The 22,038-nt window shown below is 34.9% G+C and overlaps 2 protein-coding genes across 4 annotated transcripts in view; both read left to right on the top strand.

Annotated features, from left to right (window-relative positions):
• ATRNL1 (attractin like 1) overlaps positions 1–22,038 on the top strand; it is a 412,107-nt gene that overhangs the window by 67,335 nt on the left and 322,734 nt on the right. For all 3 annotated transcript variants that reach the window (XM_065746006.1, XM_065746007.1, XM_065746008.1), the window contains exons 9-13: positions 3,100–3,283; positions 6,545–6,699; positions 17,165–17,249; positions 18,966–19,174; positions 21,594–21,712. In XM_065746006.1, the coding sequence (XP_065602078.1) occupies positions 3,100–3,283; positions 6,545–6,699; positions 17,165–17,249; positions 18,966–19,174; positions 21,594–21,712 (752 nt within the window). The remainder of the gene's footprint in view (positions 1–3,099; positions 3,284–6,544; positions 6,700–17,164; positions 17,250–18,965; positions 19,175–21,593; positions 21,713–22,038) is intronic.
• The window catches only part of TRUB1 (TruB pseudouridine synthase family member 1), a 425,822-nt gene that overhangs the window by 147,831 nt on the left and 255,953 nt on the right, over positions 1–22,038 (top strand). The gene's annotated exons all lie outside the window — the stretch shown is intronic.

The following is a 22,038-nucleotide window of genomic DNA, read 5'->3' as shown; positions in this document are numbered from 1 at the left end:
TATCTATTTAAGGAATTATTGAATGAGAATGCCTGAGAACCAGTCTTCAGGGACGGAGGAGTGGAAGCGAGCTGGCAGCTCTTTAAGGACACCTTTCAGAGAGAACAAGTGCTCTTTATCTTCAGGCATAAGAGATCATGCAGAGGAGGCAGGAAATCAGCATGGCTCCGGGTAAAAAAGGAAATTTATAGGTAGTGGAAGTAGAGATGTGCTGCCTGGGAAGAATACAGGGGTGCTGTTTAGACATGAAAAAATGAAATCATGAAAGACAAGGTGCAGATAAAACTGAACTTTGCAGGGGATGTGAAAAATAACAAGAAGGGATTCTACTGGTACACTGGTCAGAAGAGACAGGACAAGGAGGCTGTACCCCCTCTATGTCCAGAGGGAGGCTGGTCACAAGTGGTGTCTCCCAGGGGTCTGTCTTGGAACTACTGCTCTTTATCATCTTTATCAATGTCGTACACAGTGAGACTGAGTGTACTCTCAACAATTTGCTGATGACACTAAGCTGAGTGGTACAATCAGTGCGATAGAAGGAAGGAATGCCACCTGGAGTGGCATGGACTTGAAAAGTGGGAACCTAATGAGACTCAACAAAGCCAAATGCTAGGTGTTGCATTTTGCGTCAGGGCAACCCCAGATGTGCACAGACGGGGAGAAGAACTCCTTGAGAACAGCCCTGGGGAAAAGGTCTTGGAGGTACTGGTGAATGAGAAGCTTGATGCAGCAGTATGCTCTTACAAACTGGAGTGCTAACAGTGTCCTCAGATCCATCAGAAGAATGCTGACCCAACAGGGCGAGAGGGGGAATGTTCCCCTCTGCTTTGCCCTTGTGAGGTCCCATCTGGAGTTCCAGGCCTGAGATCCCCAGCACAAGAAAGATGCAGAGCTGTTGGAGAAGGTCTGTTTTTAAACTGTAAATTGAATCAGAATAGTAAAATAGTAAGAGTAGTAATCTTGGCAGTTCTAGGCTGATTTGGCTTTTTAAGCTGTTGAAGTTGCAGAATTGATTGGTCAATCAAGTATTTCCACTGATATAATGCTAGATAGAAAGAGTGGGATGTCTCTTAGTATGAGAGGAGTTATGAAAATGCATTTAATGCTTGGATTTCTATGCTTAAAGAAAAGAAAGTGAAGATCCATGACAGTGAATGGAGCAATGCATTGAAATTCAGACATAATTGTTTTGGAAACTATTTTTCACTCTGAATGATTTGGTATTAAGATGGTGAAGAATCACAGAAGAGATTGACACTGAATATCTTCTCAGTCTTTGAAGTCTAAGCTCAGATGGCTCAACTAAATCTTAGAAAGAGGAAAAATAGAAACAAACTAGTACTCCTTTTGATTTACTTCAAAACGATGCTTCTGAACCTCTTTTCTTGAATTTAGTTATCCATAGCACATATTTTTTAATGAACGAGATGGAACAGCAATTCATATTTCTGTGCAAATCCTGGAGAGCTATACAATATGCAATCTTGCTGCAAAAATGTTCTAGGTATTACACGAACGAGTCAGATCTAAATGCAAAATATCCTATTATACAACTAAACTTTCATGATGATATTGACTATGTAAAGTGGTAGTGGTTTTTTCTCCCTGAAAGGCATATATGCTGATCTTTTGGACTGATTAGTATTTAAATTGAAAAATGAGGATGGGGTCAGTGATAAGATGTATTGGCAGGTTGACTTTTCACTGGTTGCCTTATGTAAGTTGTACCAAGTAAATCTGTCTGTTAGCAAGGTAATATGTATGTAAAGTACAGTGTTATTGGTACAATTTTGATGATTGTGTTTGGAGTTGCAGTTCCTAATAGCTTGATAATATCTAAGATGGAGATTGGAATAAAATACAATTTACATTGCAGTACATACCAATAATGTAAGAAAAAAAAAATGTAACATAACACAAATATACACACATATCAGCATTAGCGTACACACAAAAAATCAGCTCAAGTCTTCCAGTCCAATCCATACTTTCTCATTTCTTATAAGCACTTAGGAATAAAAGCGCTGTCTTGCATTTCACAGAATTCAATTTTGTTACTGAAAAAATGTAACTTGTTTATAGACACGGTGCCTGGAAAGTGTTTAGTGAATGTGGAATAGCAACAGTAATAACAGAAGGTATCAAGTCTTTTCACTGTGTAGATGAATCAGGAGGAAAAAGAGGTAATCTTACAATCCCTATACAGGATCTGATAAAACAACTGAAACAGTGTAACTTGGAGGTGAAGGAGGGTGTATGGTGTTGCATGTTTGGATAAGTAACTTTATAAAAGTAACCAGAGTAGGCTAAGAATAAGGAAGGGACTGTTTCACGTGTGAAGTCCTTGTCCGCCCTTTCAGTTTTGCTTGCGTAATCTTCAAGAGTCTACAGGCGAATTATTTTTCCCATTTCCCATTCTGTAGAACCTGCTTCCTCATAATCATAGCCCCTTTTGAATAAGGCAGCTTCTACAGGAAATACCTCCTAGCTTGCTCTTTGTGTGGCTGCTATCATCATCTGAAAACACTGGGGGTGGGGGGTAAAATGCAAATTTTCCAGTTGTGTTCTAATCTTCACTTGTAACAGCTATTGTAAATAGTTTTATTTGGTATCTCTTTGTGGTTACTAATGATGTAATGCAAAAGGTGGATTTAAATACTAGTTGAAAGATCTGATATCAAATTATTCATTTGTGAGTCTTCACCAAATGAATAGATAACGTTTGCAGTTAAATTACTACAAATCATTAGTTGAAAACTGGTTTTAGCTTGATAGTTTTACTGTTCACTAGGGTAGTCGTTGTATGCATGCATACCTACAGCTACTTTACATGTTTCTCTGAGCTCACAGCAGTTCAGTTTCTCCCAAGCTTCTCCAGATGGTTTCCCCATAGGTGTTCCTAATACACTGGAGTGCTTAATTTTCATCAGCCATCTCTGGTGGGATTAAGTTAAGGCTGAGGCCCTGAATTCTACTGTTTCCTATTTTTCAAAAGGTCTGGGCTTTTTGTTTTATGGTTTTCTGTGTGTGCTGAATGTCTGGTGTTGCACATTAGTATTAGTAAGCCTTAAACCTATGTCTTCTTTATATATATTCCAGGGTCAAATTCTTGGCTTGTACCAGAAACAAAAGGAGCAATTGTACAAGGTGGATATGGCCATACTAGTGTCTATGACGAGCTGACGAAATCTGTTTATGTCCATGGTGGATACAAAGCATTACCTGGCAATAAATATGGATTGGTGGATGATCTTTACAAATATGAAGTTAATACTAGAACATGGTAAGTTGGGTTTGTAACTGAGGAAACTAAGTAATTTGATACTGCATAAGAGAAGATAAGCATAAAGGAAGGTTCTAGTAAAGTCATGCAGGGGTCTGTGTGTCCTTTCATGTGGCATGACATTACGTTGTCTGCAACACAGCTGAAGAATTATGGAGAAGGATTAGGCTTTAACCAGTGGTTTGATGGCGCTGCACGCTAAAGAAAGGAGGGAAGTTTTTATATCTATTAAAGGTTCTCCTATACATACATAACCACCATGCAGAGATAGCACTTGTACTGCTTCCACATGATCCAACTATACTGCTGAGGCACATTAATGTACAAATTACATATAGTAGAGAAATCTGAGAACTGTGAAAGGTTATTTTTCACAAAATTATCTGAAGGAAAATGTTCTGCTTGTTGAATAGGGATCGTAGTGATTTTTGTTCCTTGGTGTTTCTATTTTTGTCAGTTCCTTGTTCATCAGACTGTTTTAACTTCTGAATGCTCCCTATGTGTTATATATGCAAGCTGACCTTAAATGATTTTTTTTTTCCTTCTTAAAGATGATGTGAGACAAAGATCTATATCTTGAAACGTTTTCTTCCTGCAGTTTAATATTTGCCTTGAGCGCTAATGGCTTAACTTGAAGCATGCAAGACTTGATCTCAGATCAGCCTGTTGGAAATAATGTGGGTTTGATTTTACTGAGGCTTTTTATTTTGAATGCTACTAGCTCACGTCACTTAGAAACATTAGGCAGTTTTTTGTCCCTTCTAATATATTTTTACATTTTAATGTTCTCTTACTATGTTCTCAGATCAAAGTGATATTGTGTCCTTTGAAAGTCTATTCAACAATATAATAATATAAAATTATTATTCATGATTGCTGTCGTAACCAGTAATGAATGCTTCTATACTTACATTAATGTCATATTCTTGGCAGCTTGTAAAGAGCATAAGACAAATTTGTTTCATGAAGGTTTCATACTATGGGAGTGAAAACTGGCAGAAGGAATGGGTCAAAGACACTACTACGCTGTGATGGTTAATTGTTTAATGTATCAGTGAGCTTATAACCTATTCAAAATACTCAGTGAGGCAGATGAGCCTGAATGCATCACTGGAAGAGTGGTGTATGAGGCAGAGGTGGTGTCACAACTGATTCTCATACTTGTTTGCCTGTTTATCTTTCCACACATGCATTTGTTTGTGCTCACTGTCTCCATTTCTCTTTTGCCCATTCCCTCTTTCTTGGTCTCATCTAGCTGAGGTTCATATGTTCTATGTCTTGGCATACAAAGCTAATCAACTGTTTTATTCAGAAGCACACGGGTTTTCATTTTATCACATCACTTAGGAATAAGCTTTGTATTTCTTAAAATGTGAGTGGGTAGTAAGTTGTTTCATAGTGTGAACATTATTCCTAATATGTGATTGGTGTTTGTGTTACTTCTGTTGCTTTGCATTACTTCCATGATGCTGCAGTTGATAATGGGAAGCAGTGTTTTCCTGGGCTTAGATGATGGCCTGAAGCCATGGAACCACCTGCTTTCTCCTGGGTATTTGTTACCATTATAACATCATGCTGCTATCTATAACATTTGGCAGTGATGTAATTGGGACCACTGTTTGCTACTGCTGCTCACAAATACATGTGTATGTGCATAGATTATGAATTCAGTGCAAAGTGTGCTGAGATGCCTAATTTGCACAGGGTTGTAATGTTTTGGAGAGTTCTGAAGATTACTCTCATCAGTGATGCTGATGAATAGTGAAGAAAATGGTGAAATTAACAACCTTATATTTGTATTACACTTCTGCTTCTGTTGAATCTCGGGGAAAAAAGTGACTGCAATCAGAAGGGCTGAAATTGAACAGGCTATATGAAAAAGGAAAGAAATTTATGCAAAAAGTCTACATGGGGGCTGGAGCTGGAGCAGTGTGGTTCAAGCAGGAAATTGAGTAATCCAAATAACAGCACTGGGGATTGTTAATGTAACCCCTGTGGAGAGCAGAGTCCTTAGTTTTCTCCAGGACAGTGTATGGCTCTTTAGGTCTTTAATGACCAAGACAGGCATTTGTAGACAGCTGCAAGGCTGGATAATCAAATATGGCAAGTAATGCAAATTGGGAGGGAGGAAGTAAGAAACATCATAAAGTAAAAGACTTGCAAAGAAATGTATGGTCGAGATGGTTAAGGACAACATGTTTTGAGTGTTATCATATTTTCAGCTCATAGCAGGAATATTTCTTCATTGCTAGTAGAAAATAGCAGTTAAAAATAATGCTTTTTTTCTTGTCATTTCTAATTTTGTATTTTTATAACTGATGAGTGGAAACAAAATACCGTGTTCTTTTGGGCATGCCTACCCAGTATACCTATGTATATGTTTTTTGTCAAACTAATTCTGGATTAAGAAAGACATTCATATGGCGTAGAATGTTCGAAGTATGTTAATCAGGGAGAACAAGAACAAAAAAATCTACTTAAAAAATCAAAACAATAATCCCTCCAAAAGCATAAACAAAAAACAACAAAAAATCTCCACCAAGCAAAAGAAAAAAAAACAAACCCAAAAACAAAAAACAAACCAGGATATTTTTACTAATTAATTCAAACTATTATGTTGAAATAATGAGCCATACTTTAAACTCTTAAACTCTCCCAGACCTTGTAAAAATTATTGGAAGAGTGTTATCAGTGTAATACAAGGCAGACAGTATTATTCAGTGAGAAGGAAAGATTGTCAAGTCAGGAATTAAATTACTGGAAATAAATGACAAAACAGGTTATTTGTATGTGTACGATACAATACAAGTCAAAGTGCAATTTTAAACTTGATAGTTTACTGAGTCAAATAGAAGTTCACTACAGGAATGTAAATACTATTCTGTACTGGTGGCGAAATCAACTCTTCACAAATGTGTCTATAGCTGTTCTACTTAAATAATTCAAGATGGCAAAGCCCATAGATTTTTACTCTCTTCTTGTTAAAATGTATTTGCTGTGCTTGAACTAATTTTGAATTCTCTTCTCCGTTTTAAATTATCATGTATTTTTTTAATGAATGCTAATTATATCTGTTATAACGTGAACAAATTAATATTCTTGGAAACAATGAGTTTTATGTATTTACTGAATAATACCTTTAGTGTTTTCACTGTATATATTTTTTTTCAGCCATAGACATTTCCATCTTTAAATTTTCTCGGTGTGCACGTGTGACTTTTCATGTGTTGTTATGTACGATTTTGTTCTTCTATTTTGCAGGACTATTCTGAAAGAGAGTGGTTTTGCAAGATACCTACACTCAGCTGTCTTAATCAATGGAGCTATGCTCATTTTTGGTGGAAACACTCATAATGATACTTCCCTGAGTAATGGAGCAAAGTGCTTTTCTGCTGACTTTCTTGCATATGACATAGGTATGCATTGTATTCTCTTTCACATTGAATTTTAAATAAGTATTGCTTTCAAATGTCCAGCTAATGTACTCCTATGATGTCTTCATCACAAACACTTTAAAGCTATTTTAAAATTATACTGTAAAACTGAAATCAGACTCCTGTTTGATAATATTCTTGAAGTTTTGTTTTGTGGGACAAAACATACTATCTAAAATGGTGAACTTTCTTTTCATTTGAATAATTTTCTATTATGAACAACAGATATTTCTAGATGAATTACCAAAAGTGCATTTCACTGTTGTTAAAATGTGCTGAAAAAACAGCCTAGTGATTATAACCAAGAAATGTTAGTTTATTTTTCATTCTGGATAACTGCATGGTTACTTAAAAGTGCCATCACTAGAATTTTAAGAAAACGTTTTTCCCCAGGGAAATGCCTTAAATAGTTTGGAACTGGGGACATTTGTAAAACACTTTGCTTAGTGCATATATTAAAATGGCATGACAAAAATAAGACTTAAGAGTAGACAAAAGTGGGGAGCCAGCTGATAGGTGAGGTGCTAGTCAGGTTATGATGGTCAGAAAACTGGAGCTGTAAGAAGTAAAGAATGGTGAGGATGTATAGGAAGTCCATGCCAGAAAGAGACACGTGGGATGAGGACAAGGCATCAACAGAAGCTGAGTAGAATCGAACACTTGGGAGAGCGATTGTGTTAAGTTACTGGCTGTAGCTGAATAGAGTGAGTTTGAAGTGACAGCTGAGATGTGTGCGTTTTGCGGGATATCTTCTGGCAAGTTGTTCTCGCTCACTCCCTTTCCCATGTATTTCAGATTAGAGTATTAATTAGGATTCCCACCTTTGAGACTGAAAAAACATTATTAGATCAGGGTGACTGGCTTGATAATTATATTGTTCAGTTGAAATAGTACCTTATCCACAGTCTAGAATGAGCACCCTTGATGACTAGAAGAGTAACGGGGGCTACTTCTGTGATCACTCATGTGTAGACTGTATCAGGATGATAATAAAATATTGGACACATATATATATTTATGTTAAAAATAAACTTTGTTTCCAGGGACAAGAGAACAAGGCTAAGAATGTGGCTAAGCTGTTTGTGCTTCATTAGTTTTATGAAACAGAGGAGTTTTAGTCTTGAGTGTCTGAGTCTCAAGTTCTTAAAAATAAGTAAATAAAGTACATATCCACCAACTCTGCTAGTATGCATTACATATGTACAAATGGCAGAATAAGTATTCATTCCTAGCTCAAAAGCTGAAGTAAAATCTCTTTTTGCCTTGCTCTTCCTCTCTCCCCAAACTAAAGAAAACCCACTACCACAAGAAACAAAATGCCACCCAGACTTTGATAACACCAAGAAGCAGGGAAGGGGTTGAGCTGTCATGCATGGAGAATGAAATGATTTGATAGTAACAATTGACATGAAGTAATTTTGAACAGAACGAAGTACTGGTTGTTCAGTTAGGAAGTTTTGGGAATTGTCTCCTGTAAGCTGGAGATGCCAATGCCTTGTGTGTCCATTTGGAGTGTCACAGAGCGGTGGTGGCCTATGCAGTTCTAATGAGATAAACACACAGAAAATCATAAATTCATTTCTGAAGACCCAGGAGATATTTTTGTAGAATTTTTGAAGAATTTTTGAAGCACGAGTTTAATGCCAACAAACTCAAGTATGCAGTTGGCTCTGCATGGATATTAAGGTTGATTGAAGCATGAAAAAATTGTTGTGAGATGAGAATAAAAGGATGTGGTATATTTAATTTTACAAGAGAGTAGCTGAGAGATGAAAAGATCGTTGTTTATAAATATATGAAGAGAATACACTTTGGAGGAAAACTGTTTTAAGGTAAAAGACTCCAGAGAAGACTAGATGGGTGTAAGCTGTCACTCTAAAGTGTTTCCAGCCATTGCCTACTGTGAAAGCTGTGCTGTTGTTGAGAAAAGGCACCTACGTAGGATTGTGCAGGCAGTAAACCTGGGCAATTTCTAGGAGTCCATAACCTTTTCTCTTTATTGCCACTGTTGTTCTTCCCCTAAACGAATTCCTTATCTCTTATGTTCATGTTCATATTTTATGAAATTCTACAAATATTAACACACAGATCATATTTGGCCAATAAAGCACAACCACTTGCTCTGGGAGCTAAAATTCAGGAAGTACTGATGCTTGATCCTAATGAGAGTTGCATGTAGATAGGAAATGTGTCTGCATTTGGCAAGTGTTTGTCATCTGGCTACAGTTGTAGAAAGGAGTGAGATTGTAGGGGTTAGTTGATGTCTCTTTATGGATTTATATTTCTGTCAACAATTCTGCATTTGCTCTTTTAAGAAAACAAATGGTACATTTATTACATGTGCTCTATCCTTATGGTTTCTCTGGGCACGTGAATAAAATATTTTTAAAACAGCTCTTTTGTAAAAATTTTATTGTATTCTTGTATTACACTTCTGTAGTTTTTGTGTAGGTATCTGATAGTGAGCTATTGACTTTTTCCCACTAGTTAAGTTTGCAGCTGGTTTTGTTTATGTAACAGGGCTATCCCCTCCTATCTTTTTAGAGGATACTTAGTGCTATACATCTGCTTATAAAATGTGCACTTGAAAACCAATAATATGAGTCCTAGGATTTTAATAAGTGTAACCTTTGGACATTCATACACCAAGACCTTTTTTTTTTAATTTATTCTAATTCATGACAATGTAGTACACCTTTTAGCTGCAACTTTATCTCTGTTGTATTTCTAGTTAGTTAGAATATTTAATACGCTGTTTGTATTTTTTGAAAGTCATATTTTCCATGCATTTTCAATCTGGAGGAATACAGGAGGGAAGAGATGTAGTGATTATTCTTAAATTCTATAAAGATTGATCTGATGCAAGATTCTGTAATATTCATTTGGCCAAATTAAATATATACTCTCATGGCACACATTAGATACAGACATACTTATTCAGAAAGCAATATATACTTATTTTCCTAAGAATTTGATAAAAAGAGAGTGGGTATATTTCAGAATTTTGTCTTGAATGTATCATGAGCTTTGAACAATGATTGGAAGACAAAGTATACTATGTTATCTGTATCATGTTTCTTTGATACCTTGCAAAGGATGCTGTCTGCAAACCAGCTGAGTCCTAGAGATAGAGCCTCTACTATTTATGTTCAAGTTGAGCTAGAGAGTACTTTTGATAATATCTTTTATTATATATGATGTAGTTTTATGGGTAGTGTGCTTCAGTATTTATTATCCATGACAATGCTTACTGTTTTTCATATTAATGTGAAATAATGATTTGAAGACATTCATCTAAGTTAATTTTTGCTGTCTAAAGGGCTGGTTTCTAATACCAACTGGTAATCTAGGCTCCTCCTGAAGTTGGTGAAGGGAGATGAGTATTTCCAGAGAACAATTCATTGCACTAGGCTTGGAACAGAATGAAATTATTTGTCTCTTCTGGAGCTGACCGTTGCTCTCTAGGTACTGAACTTAGTTTACAAGCATAAATTTTAGATAGTTTAAGTGCCACAAGACAAGAAAGAGCTGAATTCAGTAATTGTAAATGCTTACTGCATCTGAATATGTTTGTTAATGCTGAAGACTCAGAAGTCTGGAGATGCTGTAAAAACTATGCTGCCTTTATTTTCATAATTTTTTTTTCACATATTTATTTAAAAAACAAAATCAACAGAACAGTGAGAAGTCACGAAATGAGCTCCACAGACATGTTCTTTGCTGTGTGTTTGTCTTCTGATGAATTATCACCAAGTTGCTCTGGCAGCTTTGTAAAGGCCCTCAAATGATTAACCTTGAGGAGGCGAGGCATTTTTTTTTTCATTCCTGACTGTGCTGATATTGTTTATGTGATATTGAAGAGGGACCATAACGATGGGAACAAGGTTGCCACTGCATTGGATTCTCTGTTTGGCTTGTTTTTAGCTGATAATGTTGATGACTTTATCTATTGCTTACTGGAGTGCCATAATTACCTGTTCAGTATGTAAAAGGAGGCTAACATGGGTTGGATGCCGTTTGAAAGTTATGTTGTGAACACTCAGTGATGTTCCATTTTCCTGGCTATACCACTAGCAACTTTGGACCATGACTGGTAATGGGTTTTTGAGCAAGAATCTCACCTTACTCTTTTCTCTCTTAAATTGTTGTGTAGAAGAGAGAGGAGTATAGCATTCCAGTTTTATTAGTTTACTTTCATTCTGAATCTGCGAATCATTTTTGGTTATTTAAACTTCATTTCATGTGTTTGATATCACAGCGCTGATGGATGTATTAAAGTGTAAATGTATAAATCCGAGTTATATTTTCATGATATTAACACCCCTGGAAATAAACTCTTACTCTAAATAAAGTTAAATTTCCAAAATTAATGGTTGAAACCACAGTTTTTCTCAAAAATGTGGAACTTGGAATTGGTTAAAATTAAGTGATCTCTAAATGATAGGGTGAGCGGTTAGAAAGTTGTATCTGAAGGAGAGCTCAGTTTTCAACTTGGAAGTTGTTGAAAACCTTTTGAAAATAATACAGAAGTATCTATTTATAAACATATGTTTTATATACACAAAATTACTCAGGATTGTATACTGAAGAACTTATCTCCAGCCAATTGTAGTTAATTAATGTTTTTTTCTTGCAAAACAGTGATGTAGAAGCTATCCTCATCATCACATCACTTCAAGCCTAAATCTTTTGCATTTCTATCCTTAACATAGCCTAGGAAGAAAACAGTTATGAGTACTGAGTTTTAAATAAAAAATAATAATAATAATAATTGTACATAGAGTTTAAAACTGAGATTCTAGCTTCTCAGATTAGTATGTAAAAAAAGAAAAAAAACGATTTTTTTTTAATAGGGTATTGCTTTTTGTCTCTTGCCAAATGGTAATGGTATCCCTGAGGCAGTTTTTGTAGTTTCAGTGTATGAAGTGCTCAGTCTGTGCATTTTTGTTTCATGCACTGTATTTTGTACTCTGAAATACATGCAGAAACACTGGCAGAGAACACCTATAAAAGGAAAAACAACAACAAAAAACCACCCAGCTAACACTCAAATCATTGGAATGTGGTAGCTGCTTGTGCACCCTCTTCTATTGGTAGCTGTACTGCAGGATTTATTGTATTTATGGGATATTATGATAACTCATGCATTTAAGATAAGGTTCTTTTGTAAGTCTTGCTAGATTATAGATTTTTTTACTTTTTTAACAGAATAATATGTAAATACAATTGCTTGTGAGAGACAATATTATTTGTGAAGTATTAAGATTTTTTTTTATGCTAATCAAAGTTTAAGAACTAGATTTCTTAGTTTGGAAAACATTTAAAAAATTGACTCCTGAGACTGACTTCAGTGCTACCAATTGGTTGCCCGTTCAGAGCAATCAGATTGCTTGTGTATCATGATAAAATTAATTCTTTATTCATAGTTGTTGTATACTTGTAAAATAAATTGTTTAAACTGTTGCTTTTGTCATACAAAAAAAAAAAAAAAAGAACAAAACAAAAAACCTATTAAGTTTGCAGGTCTGGTAAAGACACTTTTTTATCCTTAAGTATGTATCTATACTATTGTCCTTCTGAATTTACAAATGGGTTATCAATAAACTATCACAAAAAAAAAAAAAAAGTAAAATGACATCTATGATATATTAAGTTTTATGTTTTCCTAAGCACTGAAGTCATAAAGATAATTCTGGTGTAATCTAGTAGCATTTACCTCTGTATCACTGTACAATTAGAAGAAGAAATCCATAATAATATAATGCACTAATTGCTTTTTTTAGTAGTAAAGCTTAAGGTTATTGTTTTTAGAATATTGCTTGTAGAGTTACTGTTATATATGTAGACTCTATATGTTTGAAATGGCACGAATTGAATTTTAACTGCAGATGTAACATGTTTGCCTTTCTGATTTGCTGAGAGAAGGGAGTTATTACCTAAATAAACAAAAATATTTATTCAGCATGAATGCGTTGGAAAATAACTTTTCTCCTTCTGTCTAACTTTGGTCATTTAGATGGTTATTTATTTGTGCATATGCTTCTACAAATATCAGTTATACCGATACACTAACATATATATCACTCTGTAGGGCCCTACAACCTTGCCTTCCAGTTCAAAAATACAGATAAGATTCTGGAAGTAAGGTACAGAGCACTCCCCATTTTTATGACTGCCATAATATAGGTGAGCCTGGAGCAATGCTTCCATTTCCTCCTTATTTCTGACACCAAAAGAGTAGTAAGGAGTCACCTAGCTTGAAGTGTTAGAGCATTTTCTTTGGAGATGAAAGCTGTAGGTACAAGTCCCATTGGATAGGAAATGAACCTGTTTCTTCTACATTTTGGGTCATTACTCTAACTACTATAGAATTACAGAAAAGAAGTATTTTTCCTTTTATTGTATTTTTGTATGATTATGAACTCTTTCTGTCCTTTAAAAGAAACAGTGTGAGCATCTAGTCACATTCCAACCTCAAGTTCTGAGTGGGCATGGTGCTGCTGCTCAGTGTTGGATGCATTGGGCACTACCAGGGAGGGAGAGGCTGATAAGATAGCAATCAACTTCTCTTTTTAATCCCTGCACTTTTTCTTAGGAGTTTCTACAGTGTTTTCTTCAAAGAGAATATTTTAGTTCTTTGTTCTGTGTTACTTGTAATTTTTTTTAATTGTTGTGAGTTGATAATATTTTAAGGGTCATATTATTAATATAATTGAATAAGAGATGTCCATAATATATTTAGTATATCAGATGGAAAAAAAAAAGATGAGTAGTCACCTCTAAGAACAGTTTGTGGATGTGCAGTTCTGAAACAAAATCTGAAAGAGGTGGTTGAGTGCTGAAATTCTGTGTAATTTTTGAAAGTGTTTTAACTTAATTCAGCCATAATAGAGCAATGATAACTTGTGTCAGTCCAGCTGTGTCCTGTGTTTTAGTAATAGCTTGTTCAAAATCAGATTTGAAGTGCAAGTTTAATCTTCATACACTGTTCCACAGCAAGACAGTTTCTTAATGTTCTGAACTGTCTCTCTGAAAAGCAGAAGTCACTTTCAGGAGGACCTGCAGAACAAACAGTACAGAGTTTGGATGCAGTAGTTACCTTATTTTCACTTCTGTTGTCTTAGTTCAGTGCTGTAAAGCATATTTGTTTTTGATTATTAAACTTATGTAACAATGTTGATTAGAAATGTATTTTTTTCTAAAAATCATGCATGTTAGTATGTGTGAGTGTATTATACTTGTGTAGCATATTTGTCTTGCAGTACTGTATGTGCTACTGTAGTACCTCTCTATTGATACGTAACTGGTTGTCTTTTTAGGGATTTGAACACTGAAGCCTCTACGATCCCCACTGAATATTCAGGCACTCCTCTGTGTCTTTGTCCCTTGCAGACAGTCTGAATTCCCACCTGAGCTCAGTCTACCTGAAATTTTCCTTACTGTTTGAACAGTAAGATCTTTCCTATAGCAATCTGTTGGTCATCTTCTCCAATACCAGAAATGCAAAATTGGTGCTAGGGTAGATGAGATGGATATAGGTAACGGGAAATTATAGGTGGTGGGCAGTGCCCAAAGGGCAAAATCAATCTGAAGTTTTACTCTACCAGCTTCAGCTGGGTCACCTCAAGTCTAATGCAAGTTTGTTGTGTGTTTCCTGATGTACGTAATTCGTCTGGGGATTGAATTCAGTCTAAGTGTTGCTTCTGTATTATCTCATAACGGTGCTATCTGTATAACTATTACTAGGGGAGGAATATGAATCTTTTTCTTGTGATATAACATGATAACGCTTGTCCTTGAGGTTGAAGCCATACGGTCAGAAAGAAAGGGCCCTGTGTTCCACCTTGAACAGAATTTCTAGTCAGTGAGAAGTACATTTGGGATGAGTAGAATAATTCCTTCATCTTCTTAATTTGTGTTTCTTTAAGAGAAATATGTGTTTCTGAGAGGGAAGTATTTTATTTTTAATTCCTTGAAGTTTGCCATTCTTATGGATTTAATGCAACAAATGTAATGGACAAGGCTGTACCCTTGCTAAATAATGTTGGGAATTATACTGTGTTTGCTAATTGTCACTTTCTACTTGAAACCTCACAATAAGTTTGGAAATGTGGGTACTTTGAAATCTTCAAAAGAAGTTTGAAGATGATAGGCATGGATGAATTCTGTTTGATTTTTATTTTTTTAATAAGAAAAAGCCCCACATCAGCAGTTGGCTAGCTATCTGTATTTTACATCAGCCAGTCTTTACAGAGAAATTCTGATGAGGAATTTAAAGTACCACAAACAGGTTTTTCTTGCACAATGGCCTGTTCAGTGTTCAGCAGTCATTGAGAAGGCTCGGAGGAGATAAGAGGGAAGGCTATTTGTAACATGCTTCCCTCCCCTTTTCCTCTTGTACTCTATTGAAAAGAACTGCCAGTTTGACAAATATCATCAGAAAGCTAGGAATTATTATATCTCAAGCCCTCGAGGGTTTCTTATCTGAAAATGGGCCTTTATTATGGTTTTATGGTTTTCTTTCAGTGTTAAATCCCATTTTTTTCTTAAATAAGTTTCAAAGTACAGGAAACACTATTTGTATATGTGTGTACAAATAAAAAAAATAATATGCAGTGCTTTCCTAGATAGGCTGAAAATTTAATATTTTCTTTAAGTGTTTCTTTTACCATCATTGATATGAGCTGAGACATGCTGTTTCTGTCAAGGTACAATGACTTATAGCAGCAGCAAGATTTTGGTTTTGCAGTGCAACACAAAGATTTTTCTGATCAGATGAAACTTTGAAAATGTTTTCTTTTATAGCTTTTAAAATGAAAATACATTCTTGAAATAGAAATTGAGTACACAATTGTTAATGAGTTTTATTTTCCAGTAAATAATATTGCTGCTGCTCTTAAGCTATCAGATGATTTAAACATCATAGAAGCATCAAATGACAATGTTACTCTGATATATGGTGGATACATAACTTTTGTATTTAACGTTATTCCTCTGAAACTTGTGATCATAAACAATTAATTGATGCCCTTGTACTGTGATCTCTAGTATAGACACTGTTGAAAGGCATCACTCTGGCATATATATACTTTCACCATTCCATTTAAGTAGAAAAAAACAAAAGGGAACATTTGAGAGATGATGTGTATTGAAAATATAGTCATATTATGATAATAGTTACAGTGACAGAATGTAGAAGTTGAGAGGGAGGATTATGACATCTATTGGCCCCCTAAGACAGTGAACAAAAACTTTGTAATACCATTTCTTCAAACTGTTAAATTCACTCAGTCAGCTGTATGCTATTGAAATTATTGCTGCTTGGACCACCTGCGTTACTCTGGTAATGACATGCTTTTGATTTCTGGTCCCAAATTATAAAATGCTCTAATTGCTTTATCTGTCACAGCCATCGTCTACTCTGACTTTTTATGAGCTCTGGCTGTTGTTCTGGGGAAGCCTTGGTCACCTGAGCTGCATATTACTGCAGTGCTGTCTCTAGTTGTGCCTCCTCTCATGTGCTCTCACCCTTGAGTGAGCTTCCACCAGGCTGTGTCAGTGTGATACTATCGCAGAAAGCAAACTGGGCAGAGAGCTGCTGTGAATGGCTTTCTGTGTTTGATGTGCCAGAGCAGAGCTGAAGTGTTCTGCAGTTTGAGTGCAACTTGGGCTCTGAATAATGCTGTTTTTAAGGACAGTTTCTTCTTCTTCCTGGATGTCTTAATATCCATTTATATATATATTTTTTTATTTTTATTTTTTTTAATCTAAGGGATTAGGGAGCAGTGTTGAAATTTCTTATTGTTTTTTCTTTTTTCAATCTTAAGCAGAATTCCTTGGACTATTTGGTCCATGGTGATGCTTTAGTTTTTAATCAGATCTACAACTTGCAAAAATTATTCAAATCTAAAAATACGTTTTCAGTGTGCACAAAGCATACTTTCTTTAGGCATGCTTGTCTTTAGAATCCTACAGTTTAATGAATTCAGCAGCATTAGGTAAAAACCTATGTAATAATAAAATTAACACTCTGGAAGGCCTTAGGTTTCAAAGTTCTCTGTGCAGTCTTGCCATATACTAGGGAACTTTGCTTAATTAAAAAACAAAATAAGCAAAAAAGCTAAACACAACAAAAAACAACAGGAAGCTAGTATCAGGAGTTTTAAAATGTCTTGGAATCAATAATTGTAATTCAAAGTTCATAGGAACAAAATGTGAAATCATGCAAAAACATCTGAAGGAGATGTGGAGTAGGTGGTCTTTTTTTTGCAGTGGACATAACCTCCTCTCCTAGATCTGCAGGGGTAAACACAATTAAAGAGGGAATAAGATTACTTGATGCTTAAAATACAGATGACTGTTTGGTAAAAATTGATTCTGTATATTTTTTGTTGCCAATTTTGAGATTATTTTGTATAATATTGTATGTTTTCCTTTTGTCTTTCAGCATGTGATGAATGGAAAATTTTACCAAAACCTAATCTACATCGAGATGTCAACAGATTTGGTCACACTGCTGTTGTCAGTAATGGGTAAATGAAGCATATTTTACATTTCCTTTACCATCCAATGTCATATAACTGATACAGTTTATTAACCTGAAAAATAGTGCTTAGCAGTGGCTGGACGTATCAGCAGTTGGATGTAGAGTTAATGAGCAATTTCACATGCAGAACTTATTCCAGTGCCATTTCATGTGAACTTCCTAGTGTACTGGGGTGTGTTCTCAGTATTATGATTTGCAGTGAATTTGAATTCAGGACCAAATATAATCCTCACTTGGATGCACTAAGAGCAATTTTTTTCTTTGCAGCATACAACTATTCCCTTTTTTTCTACTACCATTAAATCAAAAACATATAAATTTACTGGGAAGAAAGCAAGTTCAGAGTTGTTGATAGTGATCACCATTAACTCCTTGGAAGAGGAAAAATAAAATCCTGTCAGCATCTGACTATGTGGACTTTATTGCTTGTCCTTCATAAAATATGTCATACTTTCATGACATTTGCTATGAATAGAAGAGCTCAGTCAATCTTTGTCATTTAGAAATTGAAGATAGAGTTTACAGAATTTGATGGCCAAGCTCTCTGCTTCCCTCACTCCAATTTCCAAAAATAACATTTTAGGACAAATATTTCCTTTTTGGTGGCAAAATTGTAGAAAACTGTGATTGGATTTGCTTGTATGTTTTCTTACTGTTTGCTGCCAAATGATTTAATGTCTGACTGTTGCGCTGCTACAGACGACTGTTCCATGCTACTGGTCATTATACAGTATTCAGCATCATTATAAACCTGTTATTTAAGTATAGATAGACAATCTACAGATCCTCTACACAAGATCAGAAATAGTGGTGGTGTAATAATTCAAATAAGAATTTAACAGATTTTAATAAAAAGAAAGCTGTGAGCTGTAACACAGCACTTGAAATTAATCAGCAAACGTTACTTAAGAGAAAATTGGAGAAATGAATGAATGCAGCAACAGGTACATTTTCATTTTCTGATCTTTGTTGTTTTGAAACAAGTAAGCTACGTCTAATAGTCAAGCAATGTAATTTTTCAGTGAATTGAATTAAAGGTGAAAATGAGATTCTTTTCTAGAATTGTATTTTTAGAAGGATTTTATATAAAAGATAATATATTATGAGATGCTCTTCAGTAAGTTTCCTTATTGGTAACTATGTGATTATATCTATTCCATGAGAATAGGATACAACAGATATACAATTTCTTTCTAGATAACTTTTAATTAAGACAGTTCTTTATCTTAAAGGAGAAGAAAGGGATAAAGTCTCAAGTTTAGTCTTCTGTCTTTGATGCTAGCTGATACTGTAAGAAAGCAAAATATCCCTCTCCTAAGCATTAAGTGGTAGGCTTTAAATTTTCAAGGAAGATGTTCTAATTTCTTGTAGGTGATTTTATCACACCCTATTCTTTCAGTATCCAACTAAAAAATGAGTACTGTTTCCTGCATATCCCTTCTTTCTAGACATCTGATATATGTCACTCACTAATATGACTAATGTGGAGTAATTTTTTACTAAGCTAAATTTCCATGGAGAAATATGTAGAAAAGCATAACTATCATTATAATGGAAACATTGACAGGGTCTTAATTAGAGGGGTCTGAAGAGTATTTTCCTATAATATGTTTTTTTTTTTATTGTGTATCAGGACAGCTAAAGAAAAGGAAACTTCTTTATAGCTACAATAAGTTATATTTTCTTGCTTTTTTCTGATTAGGTCAATGTACATATTTGGGGGTTTTTCGAGTGTTCTTTTGAATGACATCCTTGTGTACAAGCCTCCAAACTGTGAAGCATTCAAAGATGAAGAGCTGTGTAAGAACGCTCGTCCAGGAATAAGGTGTCTGTGGAACAAGAAACATTGTGAATCCTGGGAATCTGGAAATGCTAACAACATCCTACGAGCAAAGTGTCCGAAGAAAACAGGTTTGTCAATTGTAGTCTTACAGTACAACATTTTTGATACATTATAAGAGGTAGAGGGAGGAAAAACAAAACAAACCCAATGAAATGAGAAAACCCAAACAGGTAGATCTAGTTATTCCAATAATTTAGATGGCTGCACTCTGTGAATACCCAATGTAGGAACTTTAGGGGTTAATTTTTTAAAATTATTGCACTCCAATTTTTAAAGGATTTTAAATACAGAAAAGAATAATCTTAAGGTGATAAAGATATAAAATGTAAGAGAGTTCAAAGAGAGGAATTCACACAAGGCTACTTCAGATTGAATTTTGTGCATTGTATTTGAAGAACTTGAAGACTGATCTTTGAGATTGTATCTCTGAATTAATTTTCCTTTTTTTTTTTTTACTTCTTCATTTAGTGGTGTGTATGTATGTATGCGTGTGTATATGTGCTCATGCTTACATAAATAAAAGCCCTCATGTTTTTCTGGATTCCTGGATATTCTAACAGCAGACACAGCACAGATGGTCCCTGCAAGTGATAGCTACCATTACAGGCATATGGCACTGTCATGTCTGTATGTACCAAGAAAGAGAAAACATCCCTGTTTCAAGAAGTTGACATATCAATGGGGATATTTCTATAGTAGTATAGAGTTCAGCTACAGCTGGAGACAAACTTGAGATAAACAAGTTCTTTACAGCACTATGTTGAAGTGGATACAAGTTTTCCTGGTGAATTTCTGTGAGGCATTGTGATAGCTGTATCTTGTTTGAAAAAGCTTGAATGTTATGGATAACTATAGCACTCTTATTCCTAAGTATTTTGGCATGTCACAAATAAATTGCTTTTGAAAGTGTAATTCGTATACTTTACATGGACAGAATATGTGTTGCTACTACATATGCCTTCTATTTTCTACTTACATCTTTCATTCAAATACAGCATAAAATCACCACCCAAATTTTGGCTATATGTTAAATGTAAGGATGCTAGTCTCCGTTCAGTGCCTCTTAACTTATTAGTTATGCTATTAGTGCTTCAAGATGGTTTGGCTTTATTCTGGTAGCTTGTAAGTTTGTTTCTGAACTGGATATAAAATAGCAAACTTTTAAAAAGGTGCCTTATCTAACCAAAAGGTTATCTGGGTAGTTTTCTGAAGAACTACTTTTGTACAGTTTCATAATATTAAGAGATATAGAATCTAAAAAGTTTCAGCTTTTTATTGAAAGAGTTTTCTGGAGACTAAAAATTCAGAGTAACACAGGTGAAAGGAGACCTTATTTTAAAAGAAAACTCCAGCGAATCTTTGTATCAGCAAGTGTTTACAAAAAGAAAGTGTATTCAGGCTGAAGAAAATAGAAAGTTAGGCCAATTTCCAACGCTTCTGCATTGGTGTAAAACTATACTTAAATGTATATAAGACAAGGTGCTGAGAATTTCAGTTCTGAAGAAACTGTATGGATCTGTCAAAATCTTTGCTAACTGGACAGCACCTCTTCACTGCTGTCATATCCTTCCAGTTTCAGGTGATAACATTCTGCCCAAAGCTGTGTTTTCATTCTATTCTTTTACACCACTTGGCTCAAGTGTTATCTAGTTGAGAGCATCATGTGAGAAAGTGATGATGGTCAAGACTAAAAGATAAGCAGGAACTTTAATAGATTGCAAAAGAACGATTATTGGATAATAAGCCTTTCCTGGCAATAGAATCTCTTAAATTTTCATGATCCCAAGATTTCTTTCTAGATGCAGAGGCATTAAACACAGTCATTAGTGTAGGAGGTGATAGGAATTCTCCTCTTTTGGTTCATGGTGATTTTGCAGTTATAACAGAAATTAAGCATTTGTGTTTCAAACTGTTTTAAATAGCATACATTTCAGTCCAAGTCCCAAAGACTTGTGTTAAGGAATTGAGAAGAACGTTTTCCTCCAGAAAATTTTAGGCTGAGATGGTATAACTCTTCAATTTCTAAACTAATAATGTTTGGTAATTTAATTTAATTTAGAAGGACTATCTGTTTTTAACAGCTCTATTATATTTTTGTATTTAAAACTTTTACTATTGCTTCCTTACATAGCGATCAAATTATTTTTCATCGGAAACTTGCATCTAAAGAAAATCTATCTTCTATATTATAGGAGTAAACAGTCAATAGTTTAAGAACCTTTCTGATAGGTAAAATTTATGGACTGTTCTACAAATGCGTATATGTTGCAAATCAGTGAATATTCATTTAGTTAACCTTCAAATATGACTGTTACTAGGATATTAACTGAATACAACTTTCTCCCCCCCCAGAATAGCTTAAACCCTCATTTAATGATTAGAGTTCAAATAAAGGACGTAACAGAAAACACTCTAGGCAAGTTTTTAAAATATAATCTTATTGACTTTCATTTTCACTTATCTTTTTGACTTTCATTTGTATTGCAGCTGCTGCAGATGACAGATGTTACCGATACGCAGACTGTGCGAGCTGTACTGCCAATACAAACGGGTGCCAATGGTGTGATGACAAAAAGTGCATTTCAGCAAATAGCAACTGTAGTGTGGTGAGTCTTCAAATTCATGATCATATTATTAATACTGATTTTGTTTTCTTGTTTTTTTTTGTTTTTTTTTTTGTTGTTCCCGAATAAACCTAAGGTTTAGACCAAACAGAATAGTGGACAAATAGTAGGCTGTTTTGAACAAAAGGTTGACTTTTGCAGTAGAAATTTCTTGGAGGATGCATTTGGTCTGCAGTCCAGATATCTATTCCAGGAAAAAAAAGAATCTTTGATCGTGTTAGTCCATTATTTGTGTCTCTCAGGACAAATACTGTTATCTCCTAATTAACAATGTTTGGAATGTCTCAGAGTCATTATCAGCTTTGTCT

Source organism: Cyrtonyx montezumae, unplaced genomic scaffold (assembly GCF_038088225.1).
Source record: "Cyrtonyx montezumae isolate F1298 unplaced genomic scaffold, pur_monq_1.0 scaffold_4, whole genome shotgun sequence".
In the NCBI taxonomy this organism is placed as follows: Eukaryota; Metazoa; Chordata; class Aves; order Galliformes; family Odontophoridae; genus Cyrtonyx; species Cyrtonyx montezumae.
The sequence above is the reverse complement of the archived record's forward strand: the minus strand, read 5'-3'. Positions and strand labels throughout refer to the sequence as shown.